The sequence below is a fragment of the Ruditapes philippinarum genome, unplaced genomic scaffold, assembly GCF_026571515.1.
Source record: "Ruditapes philippinarum isolate M1 unplaced genomic scaffold, ASM2657151v2 ctg528_1_1_1_1, whole genome shotgun sequence".
In the NCBI taxonomy this organism is placed as follows: domain Eukaryota; kingdom Metazoa; phylum Mollusca; class Bivalvia; order Venerida; family Veneridae; genus Ruditapes; species Ruditapes philippinarum.
This window is the reverse complement of record NW_026858278.1, coordinates 177015-190900: the sequence shown is the minus strand read 5'-3', so window position 1 is coordinate 190900 and position 13886 is coordinate 177015. Positions and strand designations below refer to the sequence as shown.

The 13886-nt window shown below is 29.5% G+C and overlaps 1 protein-coding gene across 5 annotated transcripts in view; it reads right to left on the bottom strand.

Annotated features, from left to right (window-relative positions):
• LOC132752668 (sodium/potassium/calcium exchanger 2-like) overlaps positions 1 to 13223 on the bottom strand; it is a 43862-nt gene extending 30639 nt beyond the window's left edge. For 3 of the 5 annotated variants that reach the window (XM_060743024.1, XM_060743026.1, XM_060743027.1), the window contains exons 1-2: positions 12236 to 13223; positions 2811 to 2831 (exon numbers count right to left, since the gene is read on the bottom strand). In XM_060743024.1, coding sequence (XP_060599007.1) covers positions 2811 to 2831; positions 12236 to 13015 — 801 coding nt within the window. In that variant the 5' untranslated portion in view covers positions 13016 to 13223. The remainder of the gene's footprint in view (positions 1 to 2810; positions 2832 to 12235) is intronic. The other 2 variants (XM_060743025.1, XM_060743028.1) reach the window with 1 other exon arrangement.
• Positions 13224 to 13886: the final 663 nt, after the last annotated feature.

Genomic DNA, 13886 nt, shown 5'->3' with positions numbered 1-13886 from the left:
CATGCTAATCAAAGTTCATAATGAACAATGTCTTTCGTCCGCTCATTCATAAGTGGTATACATTTCTGGTAGTTTATAAGAATATCTTGTCATCATATGTGTACTAGTTCATCTTCACTTGCTGCATTTCTTGCTTGGACGCCCTTTGATGCTTTGCATCAATGCTTTTCTTGTATAACTAATGTTATAAACAGTTATTTGTATAATATGGCTTTGGTTATATTGCAAATAACCATTTATATATGGAAATACATGTATAACCAGTCAAGAAACTTTATAACAGATATATAATACTTCAAACTTCCTTTACTAAAGAAAGAAATGAAATCACTTCATAAATCCACTACAGCAATTTATATAAAATTATATAGACATCATGTTTATCCAATGAAAAGTGACGTAACAAAGATGCATTTTTATAATATAAAAATATTTTTTTACTTTTTGACACATTTTCAAAATTTTCATGAAAATTAGTTTGAATGTGGAGACATGCTGCTTTAAAGAATGTCCAAAATGGGAAAATTGAAAATGTTGTAGGCTTGGCTTGCCACAGACTGCTCATGGACAATAGTAGTAAATTAATTCAAATTAAATATTGTTTCCAGAGCTTTTAAATAAAACACAGCTTTTAGATTCTCAATATTTTAAAACATTTTGTCATTCAGAGCCAGAAAATTATGATTTGTTTGTAATAATTGCAGCTGCAGATTCTAATGATTTTAGCTGGGAACTCACTGCAACTCTCAAACTGTACAAATTCTATACCTGCATAAAATCAATTTCAGGTCTGATCCACTTAAAATAATTGTTCATAAACCTAAACTTGAATATAACAGGAATAATTAGAGGCCTCAATAATAATGTGCAGGAATCATTGATACCAAATGGCCAGAAATATATTACAATGCTGAAGAAGTGTAGTGATTTGCATAAAATAAACCAATATGATTTTTTTTAAGGAGCAATTCATTACTTGGAAAAAAAATTACACATTGATAAATACTCAAAATTTATAGCTTGTGATACATATAACTTTTCATGAGAAATAAATATAAAATATAAAACATGTACATTACATTACTTTGATTGTTTACTGCTGAATTTAAAACTACACTCTAAACACAAGTCTGCTCACTACATCTCAATAACAACTGATCTCTACATTGCAATGTTATCTGCATTACACAATACATTACATTCTCCTATCTTATTACAATAAAAACATGTAAAGTATATATTTTTAAAGGGAAAAGACAATAGCACATAACAATCATGCACAAAATGTAAAGCATTCTTGATGAAATAATGTGTATAATGCTCAAAGGCTCAGGGTCACAAGCAAAACGCTTCAAGATCAAATGTTTTGACCAGCTGATTCTATGGCTTGCATTTTATAAAATTAATTTTTTATCAGATTTTACACAAAAAATACCATTTTTTTCTTAAGTGAAAAAAAAAGCAATCATTATCCATACTATGGTTGTAATGAATATTTTCAATAAAGACCAAGACCTATTGAATAAATTATGGAATTATATCCTTAATAGAGCTTAAAATACAAATTACAGCTTGAATTTACATTAATTATGGCTGAAATTCAAAATTAAAATATAGCTGAAATTTGAAGATCATAAATAAGAAAAACTTTCTTTAATTCTGAGCTCCAAATGTAACCTTCAATTCATTCATGTGAAAAACAAAGCAATAATTTTGAATAAACAACAATTATAAACATTTTTTCTTATATCAAAAATCTATGGTATTTAGTCATTCAGTGGTTTCTTTTACTATCAATCATTCAAGAAACATGTAAGTCATGACCATAGAAAAGTACACTATAATCTTGACATTATGCATTCAAGGCTCAGTGCAACACATTGGAATAAAAGTGACTTGTCTGTTCCATCACAAGAGAGTCTGCACAGTGAGTGACACACCCATGCAGTCTGACCAGACTCATTTCTGATGGCTACATAATTTTACAAGTTGGATTATCTCAAATGCTGGTTTACCTTTAACTTCCTGAATTTCTTAAAATGGACTTGTCAAGCTTCCATTTGATCTATTTTAGAGTATTTCACAGCGGAAATTTCAAGTTAATCTGAGGCAACAGTACCGAGGCTGGCATGAAAGTGCAGTTTGGCCTGACTCTATACTGCAGGGCTGCAACAGCTAATCTCTTGGTTTCAGCAGGTTGAGCAGGACACATTACATATTCAGAGCAGGGCAAATTCCATAATTCAGTGCAGGGCAAATTCCATAATTCAGTGAAGGGCAAATTCCATAATTTTAGAGCAGGGCAAATTCCATGATTCAGAGCAGGGCAAGTCAATAATTCAGAGCAGGGCAAGTCAATAATTCAGAGCAGGGCAAGAGCAGGGCAAGTCCATTATTTAGAGCAGGTTAAGCTCATTATTTAGAGCAGGGCAAGCCCAAGGCCATCATGCAAATTTAGCATTGCAATTAAAGGGTAAAAAATTGTGTTGCAAAGAACTCTTGATCAACATACATCTAGCTAATCTCAATGAAAGCAAGTGCCACTGGAAATTTAATTTTATTATATCAACAACAGGTAATAATATTTCACTAATATATTTTGTTCTGTTGCAAAAAATAAATAAATCTTATATTTTATATTTTTTCCAATAGCATTGTGTGTGTCAAGTATATCTGTTCTCAAACCAGCTAGCATTTTCCAGTGGCATTTTTAGCTTCAATACTTAAAGCACAAAAATAGGTATCACAGCCTAATGGTATCTAAAACTCAGGGAAATTTGCAAGAAAAGCATACTGTTTCAAAGACCTACCCTATTTGCCATTATATCCTGCTAAAATAATGAACAAAACAAAAGTATAAATTAGTATTTCTCTTTTCTTTTACATAACAGCATTTTTTCTGTAAAAAAAAATGAAAAATGAAAATGTAGTTTTTCATAGTTTTCTTAAAACTATAAATTAAAACTAACTACAAATGCCATATAAACATTTCCATTCATTTAAACCATATAATACATGGAACAGCATAAAACAACCCCTGTGATCCTGAAAACGAAACAAGTACTATTAAATTTATCAGAAATAATGATAATAATATACCATCATAATGATGATACAATAATAAAATAATGACGAATCTGATGAAAAATAAAAACAAACAAAAAACATTGTAATAAATACAATGTAATAAAATTATTAATGTAATAATATATTTTTTGTAGAAAACTGAGTTTTTATGATCTAAAAAACTTGTTAATTAGACATATATGAAAACATTTCTCTCATTTCTCGCAAAGAATTGATACTTGCCATTGTTTGGAGACAAAATTATTAGGTTCTAAGTGTAAAGTTGATGTATGAAGCTGAAACATAAATATTTTTGTCTTTTGTGTGGCTTTAGATTATTACCTAGTGTCTAATAGCACTAGAAATTATTAAACTGAGGTCTAGTGTTACTGTATCTGGTATTGGAATATTGTAACATATCTTACCATAAAATGATATAAATTGGTATTACTGGCAGACTGAAATATCTTTGTATATAATTTACATTGACAGTAAATATTGCATGAAAATCATTGTTTTATTTTTTTTTTGGATGCTGCCAGTGGAAAAACCCTCCCTTCTGGGGGCTTCTGCAGTTATAAACATGTAAATGCATGCAAAAGCTTAAGCCCTATCCTCTAATTAAAGTAATATGTTTGATTAAGTAATTTCAAGTTTTGTATAAAGAAATCAGGGTATAAAAATGTTTTTAATGCAAGAGTATGTGATGTCATTTGGGGGAATTGTTTTGATTATGAAATTACCAGGGCTATCATTAGGTCATGTCGCAGACGGATGTTTTCATGGCTCCCTGAATCATGCATATTAGAAATTGTGCAAAAATGAAGCGTACTTCTTTGCATAATATTTTGACCTCTCTTTGCCAGCTTACATAGATCGCAAGTGCATTTTGCTTTTCTTTTCAATACATTTAAAAAAAATTTCATAAACATGAGTGCAAAAAAGTCATTATAGTGTTATTCAGTACACAATATTATTTGCATGCTTTCAACATGTCTAGCACAAAAAAACACTATGTAATTATCTAGATTCTTATTGGCCTGTTTACAATTCACCTAAAAAAAATCATTGGAAAAAAAGAAGACGTCACAACAACAAAAAATGCTTTAAGACCCTAAATAAATAATTCAATGTTTCTGTTCTGTATAGGATCAGTTACAGACATGCATGGCAGACGGTAAAGTTACAGAGTTTAATGCCTTTTATGTCTGCAAGTTCTACCTTTTGTTACTAAAGGATGATCTCCATTTTCATTATCATTAAGTCTTTCATCATGCATAATTCAATTAAGGATAATTGTGAAAATAAAAGTCTTACATGTAATATTAATTAATCACTCAACACCCAATTAGTTTGGCTGATTCTTACTGAATGAATTTTCAATAACAGAATACTAGCTGTGGCTGAGCATGATTGAAGAAAAGGATTGACTGGTTCCATTGTACATGACATACTAAGTAAAATGTTGTTAAGTAACCAAATTATGTAATTAATTTTGTAGCAGACAGTCTTGGTCTTTAATTTAAATCTGCTGATAATTATGCAATGGATTTTGCCTAAGCTTTAAATTTAGAACAGTCTTAATTTTCTAAAATTCAGGCACAGACTGAACCTGGCTCTATACTGTCAAAAGCTAATCCTTTAGTTCCATAGAAAGTCCTTTAAGTCTGAAATCAGTCTTAAGGCCAAAATTAAGACAATTTTGCATTTCAAAGAAAATGTCCTAACTTATGACCTTATTACTATGATTCTTTTTAATTCTGAATAGCAATGCTGATGGATATCTACACATTGCCAATAAAAGGACCTGTCATTGTATTTCTTAACTTTTCTCCGGAGAACGCATTATATTTCAAAGTCCACAGAATTTGTCCTAAGAATAAGGATACTCTTAGGATTTTCCATTAAACACAGCCCAGAATGTTAAGGGCTAACAACTTACAAATGCATGACAAAACTAGCCTTAAACTATTTTAAAATTGACATGTTCAATTCTTAATGAAATTCAATTTTAAAGCTCTTAAAATAAATAAAAATACTTCTGAAATGTGCCTATTGTTAACTATATATATTTATCTTCAACATTTTAAGGGCAATTTATTTTTTTATTTTTTGATATAAATGAAAACTTTAACTTATTTTGACGTTGCCCATGTTAAGGGTCATTTTCTAATGCCAGCGCTGACAATTATAATATTTGCACTAAAATTAATACTAGCTTTGATAAGGTCAGTGTTCAAATAATTATAGCATACTTAATGATTTATAATGACAAAAATATCGTATTAAATCTTACAGCCTAAGCAAGCCATTTCATAACTTTGGGATGGTCTATGGAAGTCCACATGTGTATTCTTTTTTTGAAACAGCAGTTACATTAATAAACCAAAATAGAAACATTATATTGAAACTAATATTTAGGAATCATTATTATGTATAATTGTTAAGGTCCTTTAGATTGACATTTCTTTGTTAACATTATCTTTGTTCTTTTCATCATTTTGAATAGAATGAAAATTGATATCAATCTAAATTTGAAGAATATAAATTTTATATGCATAAGGACAATGCACTTTGGTTTACTTTATAGTTTTAAATTTGACTGTGTTTTGGTAAATTGTAAAATTTGACATGATTTACTATGTCAAGATTAACCTGTCTGTGACATGGTTTATTTTGTTTTTTGTCTTTTTTTGAACAGTTTTAGTTCAAATAGATAGGCTTCTATTATGGAAGTTAATATAGCACAGATGTTTTTAATAAGGTTTTATTGGGACATTAAAAGGTATATTTTTTTTAAACATGATATATGACAAAACAAAAGCTTGATTTGATTTATCAACAACAAAAAACTGACCCACTGACAGTATAGAGCCAGGTCAGACTGCACAGATGTGACACAAGGCTAAATCTGCAGGGCACGGGTAACAACTTTTTCTTGAAATATCATCTGAACTGCAAACAAAATTCAAGTTTCACCAACTTTCAAAGATTAAAGAAATTTACCTTTAGACGAAAATGTATTCACTGCACAAAGAGAGCATTGAAATCTGAAACTTTAAACATTACATAACATTCACGATTATTGATTTATTGATAAGGTTATGTTAAAGCCTGTTATAATTAGAGCTGCCAGGCAGCATACAGCTCCAATTATCTTTTTTTTTATCTATAATTCTGTCACAATGTTTTAAGAGAGTGACATAGACAGCTTTGTACTATATTTTAACCCTCCCATTTTTTAACCCAGGTTTTATTTTTGTATGATGAACCTTTTTCTGCTTTCAATTTAGAACATCAGTTTGAGGTAAGAAAATAGCTGCCAACAGTATAGAAGCCAGAGTCAGATTGCCTGTAAGCTAGGGCAATCACAGATGGCATTGTTGTTTATGGCAACTGAATCTTCCCTAAATTGCTTATAATTATCTATGCGAACAATAATTTGATGGATAATTTTTTAGGCAGATAATAAAGTGGCTGATAATTTTTTAGGCAGATAATAATTTGGCTGATAATTTTTTAGACAGGTAATAATTTAGGCTGATAATTATTTGACTGATAATTATTTTTAGGTAGATAATCATTTAGACAGGTAATAATTTGGCACATGAATATTTAGGCTGATAATTTAGCTGATAATTATTTAGGCAGATAATAAATTGGTTGATAATAATTTAGGCTGATAATTATTTGACTGATTATTATTTTAGACAGATAATTATTTGGTTGATAATAATTTAGGCAGATAATTATTTAGGCGGGTAATAATTTAGCTAATAATAATTTTGGCAGATAAGAGTTTACCAAGATAACAATTTAAGCAAATATTCATTTAAGTAGATCATAAATAACTTAGGAAGATAATTATTTTAGGCAAAAAATTTCTTTATTTTATTATGTGGATAGTGATTTAGAAAACAATTAAGGTTAATAACTAAAATTTTGGCAAAAAATAATTAAGGTAATGAAAATATGGGATAAAAGATAAGGCGGATCATGATAAATATGGACTATAATTTTGATTTCAGATGCCATCTTGTTTAGATATTTCTTAACTCTAGAATATTGAACCTATGTCCTCAGTATGACCTATAGTGCATTTTAAATCCCATTCATATCTTAAGGTTGACTTATATCATAAAAAGATTTAAAACATTAATAATTCAAAAAATAATTTATGCTAAAGGAAAAAGCATGCGAAATTTTAATCTCATCAAAACACACTCCTGTTGCCAAAATAAGTTGCACTTTTTATTATAAAGATATTAATATATTAAATAAAATATATTTCTGATATGAACCGCATTTTCTTAAGCTTATTCAAATGGGGAAAAAAAAACAACTCAATAAAGATGCAGATTCTATATACTCCTATTCAATAAGATATGCATTTGAACTGATACCCCCCAAAAATTCAAATTATGTAATCAGTTGTGAAGGATAATTTCTAATGCATATTGAAACTGTAACATCCTAATAACTTACAGCCAATAAAGTCAATCTTCCATATATGCTATTTCGGTTATTTAATTTGCTGTAAAAGATTTATTACGTCGGCAATTGCACAATTTCCAATCCGCCATCCCGCCTTTATATTCTTATCAACCATTTTTTTGTAAACATAGCTAAATATTTATTTTATTTTATTTATTTTTTGAGCGTATTGATACTTTTTACGTATTCTCAGATTAAGAATTTACAACAGAAGAGTTACAAGAAAAAGTTATATAATTATTTATATATATTTTTGTGTGAGCCTTATAATGAAGTTAGTGTTATAACAGGGGTTGGCTTAAACAGGTAGGCGTCAAATGCATACTGCAATATCAACACACTTTTACAAAAATCTGGAAACAAAGTGATCCCTCGTAAGCATTATAATCACAACAAAATTACATAAGAATTGCAGACTCGGTTTGATTGAGGCTGTACATGAGGGATGATGAATAAGTGCAACATCCCTCAATGCTATGTATCCTGATGTTCTATCAAACTTAATGTAGCAATTTAAATGGCGGTCATGTGATTATAGCTTTTTCTAAGAAATGTTCTTGCACTAAAATAACCCATCCTTGACAAAAGTGTGTCAACTCAACTGTCAACTTATATTCTGACAGGATAACTTGACACAGCTAATAGATACTTGTATAGAAGATGTACTATCTTCAACCAGTTATCTGTATTACTGAGAAAATATGCCACGAGACATTAGGCACTGAGAATTTAATGAACCTGAAGGTAATAACACCTAATACTCTTAATGTCCATTTAATTAAGCAAGCACTGGCTAAAAAAACAATCTTTAATTGATAATATAACACACAAAATTCTTGGTAAAATAAGTAAGAAAAAAATTAAACCTTTTATTGTATCTTTTAACATTCATTAAATGAAATTTTATTTTCATATTAGCTTATTTATTAAAATTTGTATGCATGTTATAATTTGTTTGCATGTTTACCATTTGTTTCCATGCTACCATTTGTTTCCATGTTGCAATTTGTTTACATTACAATTTGTTTACTTGGTATAATTTGTTTACATGTTACCATTCGTTTATATGTTACCATTTGTTTTACATGTTACAATTTTTTTACATGTTACTACAATTTATTTACATGTTACCATTTTGTTTTTACATGTTACAATTTGTTTACATGTTACCATTCGTTTATATGTTACCATTTGTTTTACATGTTACAATTTTTTTACATGTTACTACAATTTATTTGCATGTTACCATTTTGTTTTTACATGTTACAATTTGTTTACATGTTACTATTTGTTTTACAAGTTACAATTTGTTTACATGTTACCATTCATTTATATGTTACCATTCGTTTATGATGTTACCATTTGTTTTACATGTTACAATTTGTTAACATGTACCATTTGTTTTAGGAGTTATAATTTTTTAAATGTTACAATTTTTTGACATGTTACTACAATATATTTACACATTATGCTTTTTATGTACCTGGTAATAGTGATATTAAGTATAGTTGTTTTAAATATAGCATACAATGCAATCACTATAATTAATTGAGTATAATTAATAATGAATTTTAAAGAGCCTAATATGGCATAAAGAAAAAAATAATGACTAACTTTATGCTTCTACAGATTGTAAATTCTATTATAGTTTATTGACAGCTTTTGTACAACTGTTACAATAACAAAGTATAAAGACTGGAACCTCTAGCTATTTGAGCAACATAAAAAAACAACATTTTCCAACATCAGAATTAACTGGAAAATACATAATACTAAAGATAAATAAGGTTACAGGCATAAAGAAAATGCTTCTTTACTGACAAGCTTCATCAGGTGACATTGATTAGCGATAGAAATTGTAAATCTAAGTAAATTAATGAAAGATTTGCCGCGAAATCAACGTGAGTTTGTTGCGAGTTTGTTAAGTACGCAATCAATAAAAACATCTCTGACATCAGAGGCTTGAAAACTACCAATGTTAAATCAATTGCAAATAAAAGCGTGCATGGTTACGGCTTAATAAACATATATACACACTCGAGGACCGGTTAAAAAGAAGTCGAATAATGTGGCCATTTTGATTTATTTGTATCGGAAAATGTATTATCTTATGTTACAGAATCTCTTTTACATGAATGATGAAAAAAAAATAAAAAAATAAATAATTAAACTTTACTGAGTCTGAATGGTTGGTTGAACGTTAAATACATGTACAGTTGGTATGAAAACTGTAAATGATAAAGCAAAATAAAATTAATGTACAAATGTATATTACGTTAAATGTAAGGGAGGAAAACAGACCCAAAATATCATACGGTCAAATCCAAGTAAATCGAAACTAGTGGTGTTAGTAAATAGCCTCGTAATAATCATTTTGTCTAGCTTGTGAAAAATTCAATACTGCTTCCATCAATACTTAATAAAAAATTGGATCGATCATTGACGCTTGTAAAACCCCTGAAATAAATTCACATCGATAGAGCGAATGATATATGAAATTAAATTTGAAGGACGGGCGAAAGTTTTATTGTATACTTAACATAAATAGACACATTTCGATTAAATATTTAGACTAACAGTTTTAAATTCAGGAGTGATTGAGAATGGATTCAAATACATTAAGTGTTCAATTGAAAGTGTGAATAGAATTTACAGCTTTTGCGACTAAATATGCCTTCTGAATAAATTCTCTTTACGCCTCATTATTTTCAATGTAAAGAATTTACTTATTTTAAAAAATGAAAACGAAAAATGTACATCAATGTAGGTCTATACCTGCGTCATCTTCAATGTAAAGTTTCTAATACAAATTAAATGCGTCTGCTTCAACTTTCTATTTTTAAATTACGTCACCTAAATATTTGGTACGAGTTCGATAAGAAGTGTCCCCATACTAGGCTTTTCTCTTTCATTAAAGGGACTCAACTGTGTTTTTTTGACATGACTGGACTGGAAATAATTTGTCGAGATAAATGTTCTATTTGATGCATTTGATATTGACTAATGATTTGCATTGCAATGCTTTTAATTTAAATAAGGCAAAGAATTGCTAAAAAATACAATTTTCACTTTGTTCTGAGTATTTCTAAATTTTCTGTTTTTTTCTGTTTTAAAGCCCAGAACTTGTCTATGTAAGAAATTCATATTTGATATTTTTACTACTGCACTAAGGTGACGATATATACAAATAAGTAATTTGACACTGTTGGAAAGAACAATGTTTTCTTAAAATCTGTCTTTTATAGCAATTTATCAGGCTGATATAAATGAGAAATTGCAGACAAAATCAATCTTGTAATTATATATTGCTCTACTTCCTTAAGGTTTGTTTAATTACAATTGCATCATAATTTTGTAAGTTTTGATCCAATTATTGTTTTTAAAACAATCAAAGAAAAAAGAGAATTTACAGATTTATAAATTGAACTCAAAGACATGGAAATGCCAAAAGGAATTGAAAAGAAATATTACAAATACCAAAAAAATGAAAATCCTTCACCCTATAATACATGTCAGAACTAAGACAAATTTTTCAATAAATACTTTGTAGTATGATAAGAATGAGCTCAGAAAAACGGATTTCTAAATTGAACAACACATTGCAAAAATGTAACACCAGTTAGGTTGCGATCAAAATGGCGACCAAAAGCGAATTATTGAGATGCACTCTCTTACCATGTCTACGTCCCCGCGAGGATAGATAGATAGAGCCCTTCAGAATTAAAGAATCATAAGAACACAGTTTTCTACAGTTATAATTACATAAAACATAATTTGAGGGTTGACTGCTAAACTGTTACAAGTGCTTCTTTATTTCATACAAGTTACTGCAGTTTTGCGGTCAACCCTCGCTATACATAATGATGTCATTATCTCTGATGAATGAGAGAACACAGGTAAATGTCCTTTCTACAAGAGAAACATAAATAATATTAATTAAGGTGTTGTTTTGTTCATATTCTCACGCCATTCCTACCTCTATAATGAATTATTATTTATAGCTCATTTGTTACGAAGCTTATTTAAAGTGTATAAAGCTGTACATGTTTATCTGTTGTCTGTAGTCTACAAAGTTTTTGTTTTATTTTTTTGACAGAGAATCATTCAAAAATACCTGTATGATAGAAACATGTTTGAATTTTTACCTAAAAAGCAAATGGAACATGCTCAAAATCATTCAAGAACTATAAAATCCTTGATTCTATCGAGAATCTACCATAAGATTATAGACCAAGACTAGTGTAAGTTTACCATAATTTTTTGTAAAAATACTTCATGAGATACATGTATAGCTTTATACCCTGTAAACCAGCTTCGAGGCTGCGAATCCTGGAATTATAACCAGTTCTGGTGGTACTCAAACTCATTTTCCCATTGTTGAGAGGCTGGCACTTAAACTGTAACAAAGCCAACTTTCAATCACTGAATCATGATTTTAATATTTCAGCATATTAAGATAGTTTTCCATGCACTTGCTGTAAATGAAATATAGATAAATTTGTTGCAATTTAAATACAAATATTTTAATTGCTAATTTTGATAGGCTTTAAACTACTATAATTATATAGCTGTATGGCTATCTTTATGTAACATTTCTAAGAAACACAATATAAATTAACATACACAATAAACATTCCTTTTAAGTTGTTTTTTGAAAAAAAAAAAAAATACATACCTCATTAAGTAAATTGTTATCACTGTGTACTCTGGTTTTCCGACGTAAGATCTTCGTTTTCACAAAGGTTTCCACTTTTGTGTTAAATTTCATGAAAATTACATATGAAAGGTATAGTAAAAACAATGTCAGGGCTTGCCACCAGTAAATTTGTCCAGTCCGAAAAAACACAATTAACACTATAAGATCGATACTGTAGAAGGTAACATCTCGGAACAGGGGCCACCATGTCAGGTGTAATACAGTTTTTGAGACTAATGCACACATTCCTATAACAAAGAGAATATTAAATACAGCAGAACCCACTATTGTTCCTATTCCTACATTGTTCCGTGCAAAAAACACGCCAATCAAACTGGTGAAAAGTTCCGGTGCACTACCACCTGCGGCCATGAAAGTCGCCCCGGCAACGTCTTCTGAGATATTTAAACGTTCGATTACAACACTCAAGGAGGGAACAAAAAATTCATCACAGACAATAGCTAATGCCACGAACATGTATATCAGGCAAATCACATGTAAGATCACTGCGCCGTCTCGCCTCTGTTCGAGAGAAAACGCGTCCGGTGGGTACTGAAATCCAGCATCAGTTGTATTTTCAGACAACAGTCTACGTGAAAAAAACGTCTCTCTCATAACATTCTCTGAATATCTTTTATACAAAGCTGCTGGTAAAATTATTCCGAGGAAGCCTATAATGAATACCGACACTAATATCAACAGACGCCATGACCGGTACCGTCGTCGTAGCAACAAAGGTATCTGACACTTGACTGACATTGTTACAAGTCTTTTTGATGACTCTTTTGCAACAGAATCTTTATTTGTATATAACAATCATTCCCTTCAACGCATCTTTTAACTTTCCTCTTGTCATTTCAAGACAATGCTGATTTTCCACAGCATAACGTATTCTGCCTATTCAATCACATTGTTACTTTAAATAGTTGATATGATGTTTCTATGACTCTGTATCAACTGTATGGTAGGTCTGAAATTAGATAAAAAAAAAATATGTATTCAGGTGGCATAACAATTATAAAATTTATATTTCCAGATAATATTACTAATATCACACAAATATAAATTAAATCTAATCATTTTGTAATTCTAATAACTTAAAGTACATTTTAAATTATATTTTGAAGAGAGGCGAATCGTCACTCATTTTGGGCAAACCATCACTTAAGTGGGGCGAGTCATTATGGGGCGAATTGTCAGTGTGGCGACTCGTTATTAATTCCTTTTTATACATGAAAATTCATCAAAATAAATGGACCTTTAATAAAATTTAAAAACATGTACTACTACATAGACAACAGTGCAGACTATGATCAAACATACAGGTCATCTCCACCTGCTTTGGTTCACCACAAATGCAGAGGTAATTACTTACTTCTCCAAGAGATTTATTATAATTCATTCAAAGTAATAAATATTCTCTTAACATTTATAATATTCTACAAATATTCTGAAAAACAACAAATGAATGAAAAAAAAAATGAAGTCTTCTCTTAAGGTATTTTTTCACACATTTTATTTAAATAGCACACATCACATTTACTATTTTTAAGGAAAAAACAAAATTAAATGACATTAATGCAGAAATTTAAGAAATAGAAATTGTAATGTTGTGAATTAATAATGATTA